Source organism: Peromyscus leucopus, chromosome 5, assembly GCF_004664715.2.
Source record: "Peromyscus leucopus breed LL Stock chromosome 5, UCI_PerLeu_2.1, whole genome shotgun sequence".
In the NCBI taxonomy this organism is placed as follows: Eukaryota; Metazoa; Chordata; class Mammalia; order Rodentia; family Cricetidae; genus Peromyscus; species Peromyscus leucopus.
The window spans coordinates 88,469,844-88,493,609 of record NC_051067.1 but is presented as its reverse complement, the minus strand read 5'-3'; the positions used below and the strand labels follow the sequence as shown (position 1 = coordinate 88,493,609).

The following is a 23,766-nucleotide window of genomic DNA, read 5'->3' as shown; positions in this document are numbered from 1 at the left end:
AGTATTAGTGGACACTAAGAATTGACAGTTCAACTTTGGAAATTTTTCAAGAAAAAAAGACACCCCCTACCCCCCAAAAATGGTTCCTTCTTTTTTATTAATCCCATGTGGCCAGCCATGGGATTTAGTGACATTTAGTGAACAGGAATTATAATATGTATCCTCTTACAGCCTGGCTGCTAGCTCTGACCATTTGCTTTTCTCAATTCATTGGCCAAGTAGCAGTCAGTAAATAATGTGTTGATTGTAATTTAGCATCAGATGATTCCCAGATTCTTTCTTTAGACTAATCTCTATTATAAACTAGAATCATAACCTTCTCTAATGAATAGTCTTAATTAGAAGATGAGAGATTTAATTTTAAATTTTTATAGTCTGTACCTGCTATGATATTATTACATTGTAGATCTTTCCCATATTAATTATAGCTTCATAAGTTTTAAAATCTAAAATGACTCAACACAATGCTCAAGAGATAGGCAAACAGAATTAGGAGTTCAAGTTGTGTGATTATGAATGTTTAATCTGGAATCCACACATACTAGTTGTGGGACCCACGCAAAGGCCCACTCAGCCTTCACCTTCCATGTCTACATAATGTAATAGTATCTTTTCCTGGAGAGTTGTGGAAATAAAATAATGAAACCCATGAAAACATTAGTGTAATACTACACACATAAAGTATGGGCTCAATTATTTATTATACTGATGGAGAAAACATTTGGACTTTAGTTAAATCTATAGTATCAATTATTTGCTTGATTAAACTTCCTTTTTACATTAGATTTAACAGGGAAAAAGGAAATGGCTCATGAGTGTACCTTCTATTTTCCTGTATCCTTATTCATGGGTAATAATCACCGTTTCTTGAATGTATGCTAAGGACTTTTTTTTAAAATAGATTTATCAAAATACAATTTGCATACCATAAAGATGGCCTATTACATCTACTTGTATACAAGAGAGGCCATCATGGTTAAGAAATCACAGTCAAGAGTGGCTGATACCGTTCATGGTTCTGTCTCCTCATGAGCACCAGTTGACCCTTCATATGGCTGACTCATTTAAACCACTAGATTAAATGCTCAGGAATGTCAAATGGTTCCTAAAATCCAAAGCTCCAAGGACTGAGACCTGGGTCTTGCTGGCACTAGAAGATGAAGAGATAAGCTAGATCAGCAATAGGAGACTAAGGTCATACATACATATGAAATATGTAAGAGGGCATGTATTCATGCTCTCATTGTTTTTAGCTTTGTGTAAAGTCTAAGGACATACTTTAAATAACTTTTTATTTCATTCAAATACAATGTGAAACCAATTTCAATTTCTATCATCCATAATTTGCTTTTATAGTCTATAAATTTTGATGCCAAGAAATATTTTCTTATTGTTCTGGTTTTATCCTGACAGTTGACTCAAATGTTTGGATTGAGTCTAAATCTCAGACCACTATAAAATACTTATTTTTTTTCTAGATAATTAAATTATATTCATAATTTCCCATTTAAGAAACTATAACTGTTAAATATATGACATGTTTCAAGAGTAAGTCATTCAATAGTTAGATGAAATCTGTGCATACTCAGTATAATATTGTGGATGATTTTTCTCCATGCCATATTGTGTCATCGTGGACAGCAACACTGGCCTCCATTATGGAAAATGAATCTTTCAGCCTCACCAAGATGTCTGCTACATAGCAGCTTCAGAGGAGACGTGACTGAGCCACAAGTGGCAGGATCTTGGTTTATGTCCCAGGCTTGACTGAACTGTCTCGGAGTGAGAGGGTGAGGTCATCGAGAGGGTAAATGAGAATGCTGGGAATGGCGGAAGAAGCAGTGGTCGGGGGAGGAGCCGGAGGATCTCAGAATACAGAGAGAGACAGTAGAGGCAGCCCCGTAAAACAGTTCTAAGAAACTGAGGGTGGCTTAAGTGAGGTTTTTATGTGAAGTGTGACCCAGCATTTACAGGGACATCAGAGGCAAATCAGGGACAGTGGGTGTCTCTAATGACAGAGCTGTTCACTGGCAGTAAAACCTCCCAAGGATGTATTACAGTGCAGAGCCCACTGAAGCAACGTCTCTTGGCACTGCAAAGAAATTCCATAACCTTAAAAAAATACCGAAGTCCCTTCATTTGTCAGTGCACTTTATGCCCACTAACATTTGGGCACCACTCACCTAAGGCACAAGAAAAAAAAAAAGTATTTAAGAGAGTCAGGTGGAGAATGCTAAGAATTTTCAGGGCACAGATGAGGAAAGGATAAAGGGAAAGTGGATGATATCTACAAATAACATCAGAGTGAAGTGTCAGAAAAGCAGAGAGGGGGAGGGGCAGCCATCACTATGAAGGGATGGGAGAAAGAATAAGGAGCGTCAGAAATGACGTACCGAGAAAGAAGTCCTGTGAGCAGAAAGATGGGAGAATGCTGGCCATGGGCACTTTAGCTTTCTGAGGACTAAGCCAGTGGGGAGCTTCAGCTTGTCAGACCCCATAAGATCAGGAAGCAGACATTCATACCAGGAAAGTAGGCCAGTGCAGAGGGCCACCATGAGCCACTGCACACCATTTTCCATACATGGTGTGCAGTGAGTCCTGAGCTCTCTAACCACAGCTGCTGGGTATCCAGAACCATCCCCGCCATCATGCCACATCGATGCCTTTAGACAACTGTCTTCTTTACAAAAGGAATGTGGGGTTGTTTTATTTCTTAAGGACCGGGGGGGTTGAGCATTGCAGCATTCCTACCGGGAAATTCAACCGGAGAGAAGAGGATGAGCCCAAGAGGACGAGCCCTGCGCTGTCCAGGCTGCAGCCTCCTCCTGGCTCCCCAACACTGTGACCATTGTCGTTGCTTCCTTGTGCCCTCTCCTGATTAGTTTAAACATGCCAGAACATTGCTCATAACTGTTTTACAAAAAAAGGATATAAATTGTGAGGAATATATTATGTATTTGTAAAATATTACCATCTTTTTAAGATTTAAATAATTTCTACCAAAGAACCAAGAAAGGAGAAAGAAAAACTGCTTTCTAGACAGTATTTTTTTCAGTGATTTTTAAGTTTTCAAAAATAAAAATAAAATTATTGGAATTTAAATAATTTAGCTAGTAGCTATAAGGAAGATATTTCACAAATACTCAAAGCAGGTTTTAATTAATTAGTTAGTTAGTTAGTTAGTTAGTTAGTTTGTTTGTTTGTTTTTGAGACAGGGTTTCTCTGTGTAGTTTTGGTGCCTGTCCTGGATTTTGCTCTGTAGACCAGGCTGGCCTTGAACTCATAGAGATCTGCCTACCTCTGCCTCCCAAGTGCTGGAATTAAAGGTGTGCGCCACCACTGGCCAGCTTAATGTATTTTATAAACAGAGTTTGGCTCTTGGCTATGAAAGGATGTGGAAAGATTGCACCAAGCCCGTGGATGTGGCCGCTCTGCCTGCTTCTCCCTCTCCTCCACCTGCCTCTCCCTCTCCTCCACCTGCTTCTCCCTTTCCTCCGCCTGCCTCTCCCTTTCCTCCACCTGCCTCTCCCTTTCCTCCGCCTGCTTTTCCCTCTCCTCCACCTGCTTCTCCCTCTCCTCCACCTGCTTCTCCTCTCCTCCACCTGCTTCTCCCTCTCCTCCACCTGCTTCTCCCTCTCCTCCACCTGCTTCTCCCTCTCCTCCACCTGCCTCTCCCTCTCCTCCACCTGCTTCTCCCTCTCCTCCACCTGCTTCTCCCTTTCCTCCACCTGCCTCTCCCTTTCCTCCACCTGCTTCTCCCTTCTCACCTGCTCTCCCTCCTCCACCTGCCTCTCCCTTTCCTCCACCTGCTTCTCCCTCTCCTCCACCTGCTTCTCCCTCTCCTCCCCTGCCTCTCCCTCTCCTCCACCTGCTTCTCCCTCTCCTCCACCTGCTTCTCCCTCTCCTCCACCTGCTTCTCCCTTTCCTCCGCCTGCTTCTTCCCTTCCTCCACCTCCCATTTGTCTTTCTTTCTTGCTGAGCATCCTGGGACACAAACCCTGCTCTGTGCTCCGGGCTCCTTTGCTCAGGGAACCTCTCCTCTCACCAGGTTCCCCAGCGGTTCCTACACACTGATTATGAAAGTCAAAGGTTCCTAATTAATAACCAGTCTTCAGTTTCTTAGGCTACATTTAAGAACAAATGTGGAGATAAAGTAATAAATGGAGCTTTAGATTTGGTTTTTTTCTCTTTAAAATAGAATGGGCTATTTGGCCACTTGGAGTTGATTTATTTTCTCTCCACTTTTGAGCTCATGGTGTTTGTTACTGCCTTGTGCTTGTCAATGTCACAGAGAAAACTACAGGTAGTGTATCGAATGCTTCCTTCCTACCAAACATTGTTTCCGTCTCTGCATGTGAGTATCTCTAAATTTAACCATTTCATAGATTTGCTTACAAAGTTGATCCTCTTTTCCACTTAGGACGAAAAACCTGCCAAAGCAGCCTAGTGAGCCACAAGCCAAAATTTATACTGCGACTGAGTTGATCATGGGGGGTGGGGGGTGAGGGTCTATTCTTTCGCCTGGTGTGGTTTTGTGATTTATTATGTATGTTAGCAGTCATCTTATAGTAATTCTGAACATATGTAATCATATAAAATCTTTCCTCGGGTTGATTGAGGGCTGGTTTTACATGATCTAGCCTTAACTTTACATAAACTCTCAGGACATGGTAAACCTGCCTTATGTCTGTTCTTATTGATGAAGTAAGAGTAATGAAGTGAGTTTGTTAAGAGCTGCGGAGGCTCTCCGTGCCTTCCATAACTGCTGTCCTTGTTGTTGCAGTACGGGCTACCAGTTTATCTACTATTCACCGGAAAACACTGCTAAGGCCAAGGAAGTCCTCAGCAACATCAATCAGCTGCAGCCTCTCATAGCCACCCACGCCGACCTGCTGCTAAACTCTGCCAGCCAGCACTCCGCAGACAGCTTGAAGAGTTCTTTAAAGCTGCTCTCAGAAAAAGTAAGATCCAAACCTTCACTCTAGTGGGCAACACGAAATCCCCCAGTCCCATAAGTGTTGCCTTCTGCCTACATCAACTTTCATGGCATCTGGAAATGTAAAAGAGACTGGGTTAAAAGAAGCTTCAAAGCATCGCCACAGGATCAAAATGAATTGGCTTCATTCTCTTTGTGGGCTTCGTATGAATTATTTCTTTCTCTGGTAGGAAATGAAACCTGTTATTGCCTGGTATATAGCTCCTCCTTTATTGCTATTTTTATTCCTTCTTTTGGTTTATGGTTTGGGTAAGTGAATTGAATTAGATTTTGAAAATTATTTTCCTCTGATAATCACATAATTTTATGCATATGTAGTTGTGCATTGCAATGGGGAGATCACTTGATTCAAAGCAGAGCCTTAATGCAGATCCCATCAGTGACAAGGGACAATCCCTCCATCTCCCTTTGTCTTCTACAGCATTATCAAACAGGCAAAGATTATCAACACTACCAAAAATATGATAGAACCCAAGCTGTGGTTTTTCCAAGATTGACTTTCTCCATACCTCCAGCAAATAAAAGTGGTCAAGCCTGGGGCATATGCACAGTAGCCGACTCTGTAGGTAATTAGAACTGCTGTATTATACAGAACCGAGGTGAAAATGGGCCAATCAGAGCAAGATCTTAAATGTGAAGCAAAGCATCCTGGAGATTTCTACTCCTGAGCTCATCTGTCACCTATGTGTCCACGCTTTTTGTACCTGTTAGAAGACATTTCTAATAAAGACACAGTGAAGAACCTGACCAAAGAAAACATTTCTAATAATTCTAGAATAAACCAAATCTGTGGTTCTTTGCCTTTCTAAAGACAGCATTTGTAGAGCTGGATATCATGCATTTCTGAGGTTTTTATTCATCTGTGTCCACTGCTACTAAGAATGCTGTACTTAAAATTTTACATTAAATTGTTAAATTCTATGAACATTTTACTTCTAGGAGAAAAATAAAAATCCACATTAATTGAAAAATAGTCAGTTTCTGTTAAGAAGGGTCAAATGACTTTTCTAATAAATTTAAAAAGAAAAAGAACTCAACACAAGCTCTCTCTTTTCAACCCAGTGGCTTTCCATGCTACAACCGATTTGTCTATCTTACAAAGGAGAGAAATGCTTGTCAGATTTTACCAGTAGCTACTTTGTGTCAAGGAAGGAAGGGACTCCAGGCTTATGCTATTTTATTTAATCTTCACAGTTGTTGGATGAGTATTACCTTTGTTTCACAGAGGAAAGGTCTAAAAATCTGATAAAGTAAAAAAGCCACAAAGCCATAAAGTTTGAGTCATTCCTAGCAATCAAATAAAGTTCAAGTGATCTATCTACATATGCCAGATTAATTTATGTAAAGTGAATGTTTTACATATTTTAATTGATGCTTTTAAGTTGTTTTTAACTTGGAAAACTCCTTTAGGACTGGGTGGGTTGGGAGAAAACCCCAAAGGTGATTATGTACAGTGAAATAATGTAATCTCACTTTGATTCATCTCTCTTGTGGGTAGGTGGGTGGAGGAGATGAAGTTTTTCTGAGTTCACCTAAGCAGAAAGTTTTAGGAAATAGTGCATCTGCAGAGTGGTATTTATATCCTTCCTGTGCCCTGGGCAGGGCTGTGTCATTTCACAGATGATGTGCAGCTCACTACAGGGATGGGCGGAGTATTATCGCCTCCTTTAATCCACAATTGCTCCAAATTTTTCTCAAGTTTTCTGTTGAGTAGACAGGCTTTGTCCACTGATAAATCTCTCTACCCTAGAAACTAACAGGATAAAGATAAGTTTGTAAGCCACACATCCTTTTAAGGATTCATGCCTGGAATTTCAAAGAGGTATGAAAGTTAACAGTTCCGCATGGTCTTTAAAAGAAGGGTTTAGGATTAGTCCCTGAGTTGAGCATAAATAGTTGTTTTAGAGATATCATAAATCTCAATATAATCTAATATTATGCTGGCATGCTTATGTTTCAGATTTCTTACAATTCTGTGGGTTAGAGAATAAAAGTTACCTCATTGATAGTATCCACTTTTTTTTGGGCGGGGGACGATAGGGTTTCTCTGTGTAACCCTGGCTGTCCTAAAATTCACTCTGTAGACCAGGCTAGCCTCAAATTCAGAAATCCTCCTGCCTCTCCTGAGTGCTGGGATTAAAGGCATGTGTCACCACACCCTGAGATAGTATTCACTTTTAAAATAAATTTACAGTGTTATTTAAGGCATAAACATAATCTTAGAGTTCAAAGGTCAGTAGAATGAAGCAAATTAGTGTTTTTTTTTTTTTTTGTAATTTCATAGCTCTTATTTTTGGTGCCTTTGAGGCAAGAATAGATAAAATCTATCCATTTTCCACAAATCCCAATACAGGACAGCTTCATATTTGTTTATCATGTGTGTTTGGTCTCAAGACCTGATCATCCTACCTGTGTGCAATTTTGTAGCATCTGATTGACATGTCACTCTTTTATTGTTTCTAAACTAATACATTGGGAGATAGTATTTCTTAGTATTTCTGGTCTGGAAATTCATGCTACAGAACACGTAGGAAACATTAGCATCTGCCTGTGCTCATGCTTGCCTGTGTACTCAGCACTGCGCATCTGCACACAGTAGGGGAGAGCTCTGTACAGTAAACTCGGTTGTCTGAGGCAGGCTAAGCACAGCGCACACTGATCCAAAGGAAGTGTTTGAGTCTAGAGCTGAGCTAGTGTTTCTGTTCTTAAGCAAGCATTGGTACCCAGAGATCACGGTGATAGGCCTTATCAATGTCCATAACTCAAGCTAGAGCAAGAGGGGATCTCAACTGACTGCATGGCATATTCAGATAGAGGAGTTGATATTTGTTGATTCAAAAGCAGTTCATGCCATCTCTGCTGCTACGGAAAACCATGCTGTGGGACTGTGTCCTTTTCTAAACAAAGACCAAACAATTCATAAAAGCATATATATGTGTGTGTGTGTGTGTGTGTGTGTGTGTGTGTGTGTGTGTATAATTTCTGAATTCATACAATTTTCTTGTCCCTGTGCCCAAACCAAGGGGCACAGAGTAGAATATGAATAAGAAAAGCTCTGCTCCCAACAAGAGATTCCAGACCATTTCACTGATGGTAATGGTTGTTAGTAATGATGATGGCAGAGAAGAGTGGTGTTGGCCTCAGGATCAATGGAAGGCTTCTTTACAGTGAGATTCCCAACTTTAACAACTGCATGAGGGAGCTACTATCATTTCCAATATTCACTACTGATAATCCCATCAAGTTGTTAGTGTTCTCATTATAAACTAGGGCACAGAAATGTTAAACAATTGTTAGTGCCCATCTAAATTGTGTCTGTAGCTGAAGCTTCTTTGAGCTCATACCACTGTATAATATCTTTGAATATATGCATGATCTAGTGGACTAAGGAATATGTGTGATGGAGAGCATAAAGGGAAATTTATAATAATGAATAATTACTGTGTATTTTTGTCCTAGACTACACAAAGTCGGTTAAATTGCATTATGGATTTAATACTTCTTAAAGATCCTTTTGTGGTATGGGGGATTAGACCTAGGGTCTCACACATGCCAGTCAAACAAACTGACCTAAATCTCTAGCCCTTGTTGTGGAATATCTTCTGATGGACAGTTGTTCTTTGTAATAACTTATTAGTATATACTTAGTATTTATGAACTTATTAGTTCATAAAAATATTGAAGATGCAGTTTAATTACATACTAATCTAACACACAGAACACTCTGAATTTAGCTAAATAAGTCCAAAAAAAGGGTACAATTTCATATAAATGTCAAAATTTTAACAAATGATATGAATGGCCAATATCGGAACAAGTTAAAATTGTAGTTTTCTTTTCCTTAAAATACAGATGAGATCTTTGACAAAAAATTCAAGAAAATTATTTAATGTAAACAAATTCCAAATGAAAAGTAAAAAAATATAGATAGTATATAGATAACCCATTGATCAGAAATATGAATGACATTGGCTTTCAAATGTCCATCTCTCCCTCCACTGCATAAAAAGTCATTTTTGTCCTGCTCAGCAAGAAGCACCATTGGGTACTTAATAGTGCATGGTACTGTACTTGATGCTATAAGATAAAGTCTATATAGACGTGGCTGTTAGCTTTTACAACCTCAGATTTGCATCTGGACGGTTTAAGAAATTACAAAGCAAACCTGAGAGGCCAAACTCACAGTGTACAGAAGAAATCTGGTACTAGCATCTCTTCAGCCACAGAGAACTGTACACCCTATTATGTCCAAAAGAAAATGAAAACTGTTTCCTTCTGAAACTCAAGATTTCCTTAAATTTCTTTCTATAAATTCTGGTCTTTCGGGAGTTAAAGTGATGTGTGATATTGAAGAGAACACTGTGTTCCTAAGAGGGTGTTTCTCACTCCTCAGTCACTTCAACCATCCCAAGGTCTGTCTCCTCCCCAAATTGAAAGGAAGAAGAGAAGAAAGGGGTTGTTAATGGTTGTTGGTAAAAGCAGATGTGGAGGGCAAAACAAAACTCCAGAATCACTTCATTAAATTCAGTTGAAACTTCAGGGTTTGAATTTACTTTCTGCTTTCCATAGTCCCTGTCAAATCATAAATATTTAATTAGTGAAATGTTATACAATGAAGAATTGTGTTTATTGGTAAACTGGGGAATAGAAAACACAAAGAAAACAATGTCAAAGATGATATTAAGCATTTGACTTGCATATGAAGCACCCGGTGTCAGAAGATATTATGTGTGATGTAGATACATAGGTCCTCCTCCTCAAGAGGGACGCTGGTCAAATGGGCTCCATGCTTTCAGAGTAGAGGACGAGGGCTGATCCTTGTGCATGCCCAGCTGACTCCCTAAGACTGTAGTACAGGAGAGAGGATCTGAACTGTATTTCTCAAAGAAAAGACAGGAACTAGACTTTGGGAGTTCCAAGTTGGCTAGATTCACAAAGGCTAGTTTAAGGAGGATGGGACTTAACATAGAAAAACTCTAAATGAGTGTGTTTAAGATTTGTCTGACCTATGGATGCTTATGAATAAACTATACTTGTCCAGGGAAAGAAACACCAGACATTAGCCAATAGAACTTTCTCTGTTCTCAAACAGTGCTATGAATACATTATATTCACACAGCAGAGGGAAAAGACTTACTCAGTGTTTTCTGAGTAGAGTCCTCAGAAAATTTGGGTCTGATGGTTCAGCTAAAAGAAAATTAGATTATGATTTGTGGTTAATCCACATAAATAAGGCTTTAAAACAAGGCTTGAGAGGGTCTCATTTATTTCAAGTAAGCTAAAGTTGCCTCAGAACAACACAGTCTTTAAAAGAACACAATAAGAATTGAGAAATTGATGATATAAAATCAAACTGTATGCCAATATATAAACAAATACCAAACTTGTATTGAAAAATTTCTGGAGAGATGACTTAGTGGTTAAGAGCTCTAATTGCTCTTGCAGAGGACCTGGCTTTGGTTTCTGGCACCCACATGGTAGCTCACAACTGTCTGTAGCTCCTTCCAGGGCACCTCGTGCCCGCTTCCGGTTCCACAAACAAATGATACACAAATGACTTTATTAAAATAACGTTCCTCATCTATATAAATAAATAATGTTTACTGATTCTTTGGTAATGTTATAAAATGTGTTTTGACCATATCCAGTCCCCAAAAGAGATATATTGAAAGGATAGATTAATGATGAAAATACTATTTACTGTATATTGTTGTAAATATGAGAAACAGGATTTTAAAAAGATAATGACAAAAATATGTGTTTCATGTTTGAGAAGACATTGTTAAGTAAGTAAAAGATGGGGTCTGGAGAGGGGGCTCAGCAGTTGAGCAAACCAGCTGCTCTACCAGAGGAGCGTGGTTCGGGTTTCAGCACCTACATCTGGCTGCACGCCATGTCCTGAAACTCCAGGTTCAACACCCTCTTGGGCCTCAGTGAAACTGCACTCGTGTGCACAAATCCACACCAGACAGATAGACAGACACACGTAGGTAATAGAAAGTAAAGACGATGGAAAAGTGAAAACGGACTGGTCAGATGACTCTGAGAATTAAGACACCTGTGACCAGGCCTGGCGTTCTAAGTTCAAGTTCCAGGACTCACATGGTAATAAGAAAGAAAAAAAATCCTGCACGTTGTCTTCTTAACACAGACTGTGAGAAACCAGCGGCCACGATTCACTCAGGGAAATACAAGGGATGCCTCAGAGCAGCTAGGTGTAGGAAACTTTCATCTGAGGGTAATTAGGAACAAGTTTTAATCTATCTATGACTGGTAAAATAAGGAAACAGATGCTTTCTGATGATAACTTTCTCTTTTACTTCATCTTAAAAATGGTCTCTTGACTGTCTCCACACTGCTGCATATCTCCATATCTTTACATGCATGCACTTTTCACACAGCTACACATCTATCTTTTCCATACATTTCTCTTCTACATCTCTTTTCTATACAGCTTCATTCCTTGCCTCCACAAGGAATCTTTACAAATCCCCACCCAGCCACAGCTGAACATCTCATCTACACAGCTCTCTCACCATACAGCACTTCACACAGTTCCTGGGCACAGCTCCTCACAGCTCCTCACAGCACGTACATAGCAGCACCTCTTTCACACAGCTCTCCCTCACACACATACTTCTAGATTATTCACTTACTCCTTCCTTCACACTTCTCTCATGCTTCTTCTTCTTCGTCTCTCACTCAACACACACACACACACACACACACACACACACACACACACACATTCTGCCGCAGCTCTCACATAGCTCTACACAGCATTCTTTCCACCCTAACGCTGTTGCCTCACAGCCAAACTCTGGACAATCGTGTTACATTTTCAGGCCCTACCCATTCTCAAAACACAAGATAAGTCACGGAGTTTCTCTTAGGCTAGTGATGTCCCATTGACCCATACACACAGCTCTAAGTTGGTGAGGGATGCCAAGAAGTAAACAACTGGCTGAACCTTGAGCAGTCAGAGTACGTGCAGAAAGGGAGCTACTGCAAGGACTATGTCTTGATGTAAACTGCCAGGCCTTGATTTAGCAATAAACAACACCTGGGAGTTAGTCTTTGTGTATATTCTGTGGGGGCAGCTTAGTCTGTTTGGGGCTAGTTCTAAGGTCTTTGCAAAATGTGTAAAAGGCTGTCTTTGAAACTAAAAGTATTGTTACTTTTCTGTGTGAATAAAGAAGAATATTCTGGTAATATTTCTGTTCATCAGAATTATAAAGCTTAAACAGAAATCCACAGCTAAATGTGTGCCCAGAGATGTAAAACACACTACCAAAGGCTGTAGAAAGCACCCCACAGCTGTTCTTGTAGGGAGGTATAATGGTGGCAAGTGAGAAAGTTACAGGCAGAAAAATAATAATTCCACAGCCAGTGACTCCATGCCTTTGCTAGGTGGAGCTCCACATCAGTTATCTGTCTGGTGGGTCAACTTGTCAAACACTGCTGTATACGCCCATGGCGCTCATCATCCTCTGACCTCCAAAAGTTCCCATAGTGCAAGTGTTCACACACATGTATACATACATACATACATACATACACATATGCAATAAACAAACAAATAAATAAATAAATATTTAATTAAAAACAAAAAAAGAAAAGTCAAGTCATGAACGTGGTAAAAATATATGGGAAATATATGTCTTATAAAGGTCCTGTATCAGAATATATAAAGTGCTCATGCAACTTAATAAGACTAGCAACCAAATTAAAATGGAAAAAGGTTAAAAAGGCACTCCACCACAAAATATATGAGTGATAAGTAAGTGCATGCAGAGTTTCTCAGCATCATTTCTCAGCAGAGAAATGCAGATGAGATTCCACTAACCACATATTGAAATAGGAAATTCAAATGAGATTCCACTAACCACCTATTGAAGCAGCTAGCAAAATGTGGTACATGTGGATGAAGAAATGGAGAACTAAAATCCTCCTTCACATAGCTCTGATATCTGGGCACCTACCTGGTATGTAGTTCTTTGTCCAGTGGTTTATTCTCTGGGCTGGGGAGATGACTCCGTAGGGAAAGGGCTTGTTGTGCAAGTATAAAGACCTAGGTCTGTATTCTCAGAACTCATGTAAAGCAGGGTAAAGAGTCACAGAAATAGAATTCTAGTATCCTACAGTGAGGTGGAAAATGGACCAGAGGATCTCCTGAAGTTCACAGCCCTGACAGCCTGGTGAACACAGTAAAAACAACAGAGAGACCCAATCTTAGACCAAGTAGACTAAGGCCGAGGCTCCCGCTTGTCTTCTGACATCTGCACATGTGCCCTGCTCTGCGCAGCCATCCCTATAGCAACAGAAAGGCAGAGTGGGAATGTATATTTGCCTTTCTGGTCATTATTGGGCATCACATATGTCAGTCACGCTTCTGGGAGACCTTACTAAACATACAAATTCTGATCCATTATTCAGTGCCAAGACTCTGTAGTTTATATTTTAATATTTGTGGCTTTTAACTAACATCCTGGGAAAAAAAGAGAGAAAGCATTTGAAAAGTAAATCATCCCATAAAGGTTCTGTGGCAAGTTGTTTACTGGATTGTGGAAAGGAGATTTACTGTGGGTGGAAAGACAGGGTCTAAATCTTAGACCACTACTGGGAGGGTTTAGCTAGAAGGAACTGATCAACAATCCCACATAAAGAAGTCAAGGAAAAATACTCCAGGAATTTGCATTGTGGGTTGCTAAAAGCAATGATGTCATTGGGTGAAATATCTTAGAACACAACCGAACAGAAACAAAGTAAGAGCAAAATCCCACTTTGAATTCAGATTGGCACTGAACTCTTCCTGCAAAGACCTTAAGTTGCTGAAGATTGCTCAGAACGTGCATGGAGATGGGTTTCAGAGACCTGAGTATAATGATGGTAATTGAGACTATGAAGGAACAGTATATCACCAAGAGAGAGGGAAAAATGCTTTTGAAAAAGTGATTAAAGGTTCCTGGTTTCCCTTTCAGTGTTGAGAATGACCAGGGTGTAAAGAGACACAAAAGGAAAACTTATAACAAATTCAGTCAAAAAAGAAGATTGTAAACAGAAGAGAGAAGTTTATACTTTATTTTGAACTAAGACTTTCACAGGCTGAAAGTTCTATTTTGTATAAACTGGGAAACGATTTATTCAAGGTCAAATACATGATACATAAATGCCTGGGGTGTCTGTAACTTCCTGGCTGCTTCCTTAAGGGATTTTGAAAAATATCAGTATAACAATGGTGGAATATAAAAATATTTTCTCTTTGAAATAAATAAAGCATATCAAATATAAAAATAAATGGAGATTTTCTTGCTGTATAAATGACTATTAAAATAACTGTCACCTATTCATGCCACCAGTTACTTCTATGTTACAAGGGCAATGACCAGATTGCACCTGTAATTCATTGCCTTGAATTCATTTTCAATGAGAATGAAATTCTAAAAAGAATAGATTGAGTTTATGGCATTCTCTCATGGAAAAGAGTAGTCTTAAATGAACATATCCTAACCACTCTCCTGTAATTAATATTCAGAAGCCTAGGAAATTTTCTTCAGGCATTCCCAAGAGAAGTAATTTTTAGTAGTTTTAAACTTTAAGATAATTCTGTGTTTTGCCTTGAAGAATAGTTGTATGGAAATATGAATTTCAAAAAATGCCATAAGGGTAAAATATTTCACTTCTAAGATAGCATTTTCTTTCATTTTTAAAAATTCTGAAACGCGTGGTATAGATCATCCTCAGGTTCAGAGTTTTATCCTTTCATCATTAAATCAACATTTTAAATGATTTATTTGACTTACCCTTATGACAACATTTAGACAGCTTTGTTATTTTGTAATGTAAGCTGAGTCAAAAAGGAAGAGTGTTTCATGGAGAGTCAATAACTTACTCAGAAACAAGGTCATAACATCCCGTGAGTGTGACTTCCCTAGTCTTCCTTACACTGTCCAGTTGCAAGAACAGCAGTATGCAAATCGATTGGGATGATGTGACCTATAATTTCCTGAACCTCCCACTTTGATCATAAATCATCTAACCTCTACTCATCTTATATAATGAGTAATGCTTATCAAGAAAACAGAGACATTTTCCCCAGTCACATAGATCGTGCAGATGTGACTCTGTGTGTGCAGGTTTCAAGAGAGCCAGAGAACTTCCAATGATCCAGATAAAATTTCTATAGAAACAGAAAGTTAAAGTGGAGCTCTCATGGTTTTTGTATAAAATGTTACTGCTTTGTATTTAGCTCTCTAAAAGAAGTCCTGGCTGTAAAAAGAGTCTGCAAGACACTATTGCATTATCTTCCAAATGAGATTTAAATAAATGAAGTGGAGATTCTATGTGTTCATGTTTGGGAAAAAGTGATCCCAAGTACAGTAAAAGACTCTAGTTGGTGTGAACAGTCATGCCTCTCTGTAGTTAGGAATCATGTAAGTATTGCAGAAAAGTGATCCCAAGTAATGAAGAAGATTCTCATTGGCATGAACAGCCAAGCACTGTAGAAAATTCTAGTTAGTGTGAATAGCGCAGCACTGTAGAAGATTCTAGTTAGTGTGAATTGCCATGCCTCTATGTGGTAATTATGTAAGCATTGCAGAAATTGTAGCTGTAGTAGCAGGGATGCAGAGGAGTCTTCTTGTTGTTCAAACAGTAAATCAAAAGAATGTGTTGAAACTAGCAAGAAATAAAAAGTTTGGTAACCTGAAAGGGAATAAATTAACATTTTTAATAATTAAATTAGCATTACTGGGTATATCCAGGCTATGAGAAATTATGTAAATAGCATGTTTACCCATTTTCCTTTATGCACACTGACTAGATGGAGTACTATCTAGTTAATTTTTTCATTATTATTTGTTCTGCATTTTCCATTGTCATTTTCACATTTAGTGCATAAGTGAATACTCACTGAGCTTTTCCATTATAAGCTAGCTGACTTCTCATAATTTATTCTAAAGTATTTTCCAATTGTTAGTGTTTTATATTGGGCTTTTCATATTTATTGTTTTCTTACAGAGTAACTAATACATTTGTTGAAAGTTGACAATAGTCAATGAATTTTTACAATTTTTATAATTCCATGGGCAATTTGTAGTAGGGAAATACATTTTGAAAATAGTAGATTTCAAAATGTGTGGGGATGTAGATTGAGAGACGAAGGGCACAGACATCTAGACTGCTTGCAAGTAGTGGTTGGAGTGGATTAAGGAAGGACCACTGAGCTTATTAGATAATCATGACCAGCATTATTTGGACTGACAAAGAGCAGAGTGTTAACATTTCTTTCTTCTCTTCTCTTCTCTTCTCTTCTCTTCTCTTCTCTTCTCTTCTCTTCTCTTCTCTTCTCTTCTCTTCTCTTCTCTTCTCCTTCTCCTTCTCTTCTCCTCTCTCTTCTCCTCTCCTTCTCCCTCTCCCCTCTCCTCTCCTCTCCTCTCCTCTCCTCTCCTCCTCTCTTCCTCTCTCTTCCCCCCACTCTGGTGGTTTGAATGAGAACTTCCTGCCTAGGCGCATGCATTTGATATTTAGGCCCCAGTTGGTGGATCTGTTTGGGAAGGGTTTGGAAGAGATGTGGCCTTGTTGAAGGAGGTGTGTCACTGGGAGAAGGCTTTGACATTTCAGAAACCCGTGTCTGTCCCAGTTATTCTTTCTGTCATTTGGTTGTACGTTGAGATGTGAACTCTCAGCTATTTCTCTAGCACCATGCCTGCTGCCATGCCTTCCACCCTGGCCATCATAGACTCACCTTTTGAAACTGTAAGCCCCAAACAAATTCTTCCTTCTGTAAGTTGTCTTGGTTATGGTGTTATATCATAGCAATAGAAAAATAGCTAATACAGTTTTATATATGATTAATGAAGGGTCAACCACAAGGTCTGTTTCAGCTCTAGAATGCTATGATCTATTGAAATAAAGAAAATATGCAGATATAATAAGCAATTTTGTACTTATTTCATAGGAATTACCTGAATCTCTTTAATTACTGACATTCACAAAAAGATACAGAGAAAATTTACTAATTTTAAGTTAGCCAAGGCACTGTTGGTTGGATTTTGAGAGTAGACTAAGAATTAATTACTTTGTAATGTTGCAATAATAAAGTTAGCATTATCTAAGGTTGCTACATTAATGGATGATGATATCAATAACCCTCAAAAAATAACACTTGGGTAAAGGGGCTCTTTATGACTACCAACTATGAACCAAAATGGTCAATGCTGGCTTATCTCTAGTCTTTGAACATACTGTTAGGTCACAGACATGTTAAGTTTACTATATTAAAGAAAATCAATTACTGCATCCTTCAGTTTATTATAGCTATTAAACATTTGATCAGGAAATTGCAAAGTACAGCTGTAAAACTCTATGCTGTTGGTTAACTGTCATTACTCTAGCACTTCCTAAGTATTCACTTCTAGATTGTAAAATCTACCATGCCAAGTTTCACCCTAACCTCATTAACACTGCATTACTGCCATAATGTGGTGAAGGAGACAGTTTGGGGATGATAATAAATTATAAAATAGCAAATATTTTCATAAGGAAGGCTGATCTTTTGTCTCTCCTGTTGAGATCTTTCCATGGCGTGAAAGCACTCTGAATATTTTTTTTTGTAATGCAGCTTTCCCCCCTGTGGCCTTTACTCCTGCTTTAAATATAAAATAGACATAGCATGTTCGGGCTTTCTTTGGGGCTGTTTTGAAATTGCATGAGAGGTACAGCAGGTAGTTGTTGAAATGATTATCCCCAGTGAAATCTGTCTCCAAAGACTGTGGAGCTCAAAGAGAAGCAGTTGAGGAGACAGATGGTGTTTATAGTGCATTTAAAACCTCAGCGTTTACTTTAAAACAGGAGGACTCCAATCCTTGGCAGGATCCCAAAACCAAACTATTTCCCATTGATTGGTATGAATCACTCTCCCTCCTTGGTGCCCATGCATTTTCCATAAACACCACTTAAGTACCAACAAATCTGCAATTGACCTTTTCACAGCTCTGTACAGAGATGCCTACCATGGGTTTCTAATCCTCATCCATTTTTTTTTCCAGACTGAGCTTTTTGTACATGCCTTCAAGGACCAGCTGGTCAGGAGTGCTCTTTTAGCTCTCTACACAGCAAGGCCAGGAGGCATCCTTAAGAAACCGCCATCTCCCAAGGACAGCACAGAGGAGACTTGTCCCCAGGATGAGCCCCCTCAGCTGAGAAGGCAGGACTCCATCCCACATCATTCTGACTATGATGAAGAAGAATGGGTAAGTCTTCCCACTGTATTTGCTCTCATGGTTTAGCCCTAAGAAGTCCAGCAAGCATAATAAGAAAGCTCCACTTCTCACAAAAATATATTGGAACCCAGTCACAAATACAGCTCTGCATAGATAGCCCACACTTCTCCTTAGGAGAAAGTTGCAGGTAAAAGTTGTATTCCTGATCACAATTATTTGCTATAAATATGTATGTTATCAAACAAATCGTGTACAACCGAGAATAAGTCTTGACTTCAATTACTAAAATTGCAAAATCCTATAATGCCTTTCCTTATTCATTTCCAAACTAAAATTTTAAAAACTTTTCAGGAGAAGAGTGAGAATCAGCTGGGCAGTGGTGGTACATGCCTTTAATTCCAGCACTTGAAAGGCAGAGACAGCTAGATCTCCAAGTTTGAAACCAGCCTGGTCTACAGAGTGAGTTCCAGGACAGCCAGGGATACATGGAGAAACCCTGTCTTGAATGAACCCCCCCCAAAGTCATGTTAGCTGTCATAGAATACAAGTATTTCCACCCTTGCTAGGGAGAGGTTTACTCATATGCATATTCTAAGAAACTTATTCATGTTTAAATGAGAGTGAACATGAAGATTTCTTAATTCCCACCATCTAGTGATTCTGTGATTAAATCGATACTGGTTGCAGGGCTCCGACATCATATCCCCTGTGTATACATGTGCATAATTACCAGAGAAGGTAAATTAACACAGGAAACAAAAGTGTAAAAGGAACTCTAGTAGAGAGGAAGAGGATGGGAGGAACAGGAAGGGGCAGAGGTGGAAGAACAGTGTGCTATTGATCATCAAGTGCCTCGGAGGTATATGTATACACATCACACACATGTGTATGCATACTGGTATCCCTTTGTTGAGTCACATGAGCTGCACTACATGTTAAATTTTTAGTTAACAATTCTTTTCTTGTTAGCCTGAAATTTAAGAGTGTTTAGGATAAGTGTTTGAGAGGTCCAGGTCTCTAAAAATAGCATTTGAGTGCCTATGAGACAGCAACCGATCTTTCCTTTATAAAATTTCGACCACAGGAAACCCACCTACAGGCTTCACAACATATGTTGCTGAGTAAGTGTTGTTGCTGCTGATGAAGTTTGTATTTCCCAAACGACAGCATTTCAAAAGAGCAAGTTAGATATTTCTTCAATTTAACTTCACCTTCCTCACTTCATTCACAGCTCCAAGATGTACTTACCTCTTAACCTCTCTGAAGTTCAATTTCTCAGCTATAAAATGAAAACTGTATCTGCTCTGCTTAGCTCTTAGGATGGATGTACAATAAGTGGTTTATTTGTAGGTGATACTTTACTGCCTGGACAGGCCTAGTCAGATTTAGTGGTGGTGTATTGATATGTGCTTCTTGGTTAAAGCATGTGGCTTATAGTCTTATCATGACAACTAAATCTATCCCTAGAGACCTCTAGTTGTGATCTCTCTCTCTCTCTCTCTCTCTCTCTCTCTCTCTCTCTCTATATATATATATATATATATATGTGTGTGTGTGTGTGTGTGTGTGTGTGCATGTATATTCCATAATACATAAATAAACAAGTCATATGTATATAATCAGACACATATATGTATATGTCAGACATGTATGTATATATAAAATATGCATTGTGAATTTGAAGAATTTGAGTAGACATATAAAAGAAATTACTTCACTTAATTAACTAAACCAATTTAAGCTTTTGAGAAATAATTACCACTTTTATCCTGATTCAAGTAAAAACCTTGAAATAGATGTGCTTTCTTTCCATCATTTTCCTGTTACTACTTTGTGATCCCGCCCACAAAATCCTACTTTTCCTACTGTTTAATATTGGCCCTCCCCCTTCTTTCTTCCTCATTTTCTGTTCCACAGATAATTTTTGAGGTCTTCAGTCCAGTAGGTATTTGAAATGGAAAGATTAGCCATGTTTGGTCCTCACCTGAAGTTCAGAGACTTAGGGGAGATAAAACATTTTAACAGATATAAATGTTGAAGCAAAGGCTGGGATACTGTGTGATAGCCTCTGGTAATAGGATTTTATTTCACCCAGTTTGAATTCAGGAGTGTCCTGTGATGCACGAAGAAAAGACAGAGGTGTGTCATTGGTGAGAAGTTTTACAGAGAGCCTTTTTCTTCAGTCAGAATTGGCATTCTGCCTGATTCACTGCACTGCCTCCTAGAGCCCTCAGCATATTCAGAAATCTAGAAAGATAAGTGGGTATTGTATAAGGTGGCCTTAGAGGTCTACAGAGAATAGTGTAAGAGTGTGGTGTCAGAGTGGAGGTGGACACGGGAACAGAAGTTAACCATTCCAGAGGTAGTGGCTATGGACACAGCACACAGATATATCTGATTATTATTCATTTTACTTGTTTTTTTAATTGATGAAAGTTTACCTTGGCTGTAATGGAAATAACCATTTAGAAAGTAGAGTGGAGGTGGACAACTCTAGAAACCTCCTAAAATACAAAATAGACTCACTTCTCATTTGAGGAGTCTCTGGAGAAACTTTTCTTCAGCTGAGACATACAAAGGACTTGAAAGGGCTTTGTGAGGTGGTCTGGACTAGATGGGCTCCTTTGTTCATAATGAGAGCCTTGTGCTGAGAGAAAAGACATAAGATGGAAGAAGGGACAGGAGAAAGCGTTAAGAGCTGACTGGGTGCAATTTTAGCAACATTTGGAGCAATAGACAGGATTCCCACCCTTAAGGAACCAGCCAATGGTCGGCATAGTTCTCTGTTCATCACAGGCCATTCTCTGGGAAGGGTAAAGGCTTGTTGATTGTTTCTGCAGTTGATAAAGTGTCTTCCACATTTCTTTTGGTTTTCATTGTGGTAATATATTGTGTACCCTAATAACCTTGCCCGAGGATCAGAGGACAGAGCCAGCCACTACTAGATTAGGCATAGAAATCAGGCAGTGATGGCACACCCCTTTAATCCCAGCACTTGAGATCTCATGTCTTTGCTTGGGAAGCACACATGCCTTTAATCCCAGGAAGTAAGGTGGCAGGGCAGAGAAAGGTTTATAAGGAAACAGGAACTCACTCTCTTTAAAGGCTGAGGATTTTGTAGAGGTAAGAACTAGTGGCTGGCTGTTCTGCTTCTCTGATCTTTCAGCTTTTACCCTAATATCTGGCTTAGGGTTTTTATTAAAAGACAATCTAAGATTCAAACAACATTTCATCTTGAGCATAGTAGGTCTGCATGTTTCTGTGTCTTCTTGCACATCTTAAGAATTTCCTCCAGAAGTCATTTTTTTTCTTGAAATCTTAGAAATAGTTCATGTTTAATACAAGTTTAATGCAGTTAAAAGGAAACTCCCACTCACTAAATTTTCTCTCCACCAAATATTTTGTTTTACAAATCATTATTGTGAAGTCATATAGCATTCTTACATATTTTTCTCAGCAATCACTTTCTACTAGAAAGATTCCTCTGCCAGGGGATTTAATATTCTTAAAATTATTCAGCAGTCATAGTAGTCATGTAACATATTATTTTCAAAATGTTCTTCACCTCTGACCAATGGAATAAACCTGAAGAAAATATAGATAATTGAAATGTCTTTAGATATAATGCTAGTATATGATTTGGATCATAAGCTTGACTTATTACAGCTCTTAATTTTTTGTTAGAAAAGTATCAGTATTGATGACTAACATAGTCAAATTCTGAAAGTAATTCCATGTTCAAATGAATGTAATCAGGTTTTGGTGACATATGAAGATGTCCTCTGATGACTTTAGCTGACTTGGATTTGAATGTGAAGTTATATTGGTCCCTTTGCTAGAAATACCACTTGTTTCACTCATTCACTGTAACAACACTTAGTTTGAAGCCTACCATTTCTTACAATAAACATATGGGAAGTGAATACATCTTTGTTGCTCATATTTTAAATGGTCTTTTAATAATAAAACCTGGAGCCAGATATTGGGTAAATGCTAAAAGATCAGAGAGACAAAGGAACAAGCCACTGCCATGTCTCACCTCGCAAATTCAATGAATCCTCTGTTTGAATGTCCCTGAGTCCTCAGCTGAAAGATGTCCTCTCAGCCAAAAGCCTTCAGCTGAAAGAGCCTAGCCAAAAGGCCACTAGCAGAAAGTGCTTCCTCAGTCAAAAAGCTTTTAATTCCTGTCTCCTCACACCCTATATACCTTTCTCCGCCCAGCCATCACTTCCTGGAATTAAATGGTGTGTGTGGTTGTGGCTTCTCAGTATTGGGATTAAGGGTGTGTGCACCACTGCCTGGCTCTGTTTTCTCTCCTAGACTGAGTCAATCTCATGTGATCCAGGGTGGCTTTGAACCCACGGAGATCCAGATGAATCTCCACCTCCCGAGTGCTAGGATTAAATGCGTGTACCACCTCTGTGTTTAATCTTGTGGCTTGTTCTGTTCTCTGATCTTCAGGCAAATTTTATTAGGTACACAATTATATCATCACACATCTTAGTAAATTCCCCTTGACTCCATTTTTATGCATCTAACAACTTTTCCTTTGTAGTCATGAAAGAGAATCTCTGGTAACTCTACATTTTTCTAAGGCTGTTTTAGTTTCAAATGGCTCGATGGAGAAGAACTGATGACATGAATGTGGATGATACTTATCAAGTAGATATGACGGAGGTTGAAACTGAAATGAGTGATACCTAAAAAAAGCCTGTTATTTGCTAAACTTTGGTTATTAAATGATTGAAAGCTCTACAGGTTTATTTTCCTGAAAAGTTAGTAAACAATTTAAACCCCAATAGACTATTTGGGATTTTATGACAGTCTATGCAGGAAACTGACGAGTGCAGCATCCTTCATCTTCAGCCCGTGAAGATGACATACTGCATTTCTCTCTGTACCCTGCTAGAGCAGATTGCTTTGCAGCAGCTGGGATCCCAAGATTAGTTTGTCCAGCATGTGAAAGCGCATCATCTAACCAAACGATTAGGCTGTCCCAGATTTTGTGGCTACAGTAATTACACTATTCTCTACAACATTGGGGTTTTAATTCCAGAATTATACATTGGTGGATTTGGAGCCAAATCTGCTATTCCTAGTCAAATAAAGTGTTTAAAAATGATCTTATCATCTTTAAATTCTAATCCATTCTAGTGGGGTACACAACTAGCAAAACTGTTCTTATTATTGAAATCGTCTAAACTATCATTTTCAATTGGATTATATTTCAGCATTCAAATTACCCAACTGATTTCTACTTCAAGTTATATCCAGAAATTAATGTTTATTCTGGGAATAAGATGTTCCCGTGTGCTCCTCCTGAGAAGGGTGGCTATGGAAAAGAATGGTTCACACTGTTCATTTCCAAAAGCTAAAAATGTGACAGTTTTAACCATGGAGGAAATAATTAAGGTTTAAGAGAATGCATATTTTAGCCTGACTTAAACATTAGGTCATGAATATATACATTGCATATTACAAGGCTCCGAGCTTGTATGTGGAAATGTTGTTCATATAGAGCCAGTAAACACAAAGTTTAAAATGAGT

General features: G+C 38.8%; 1 protein-coding gene across 9 annotated transcripts in view; it reads left to right on the top strand.

Annotated features, from left to right (window-relative positions):
* The window catches only part of Inpp4b (inositol polyphosphate-4-phosphatase type II B), a 726,443-nt gene that overhangs the window by 593,886 nt on the left and 108,791 nt on the right, over positions 1-23,766 (top strand). For all 9 annotated transcript variants that reach the window (XM_037206141.1, XM_037206136.1, XM_037206137.1 and 6 more), the window contains one exon: positions 4,784-4,961. In XM_037206141.1, coding sequence (XP_037062036.1) covers positions 4,784-4,961 — 178 coding nt within the window. The remainder of the gene's footprint in view (positions 1-4,783; positions 4,962-23,766) is intronic.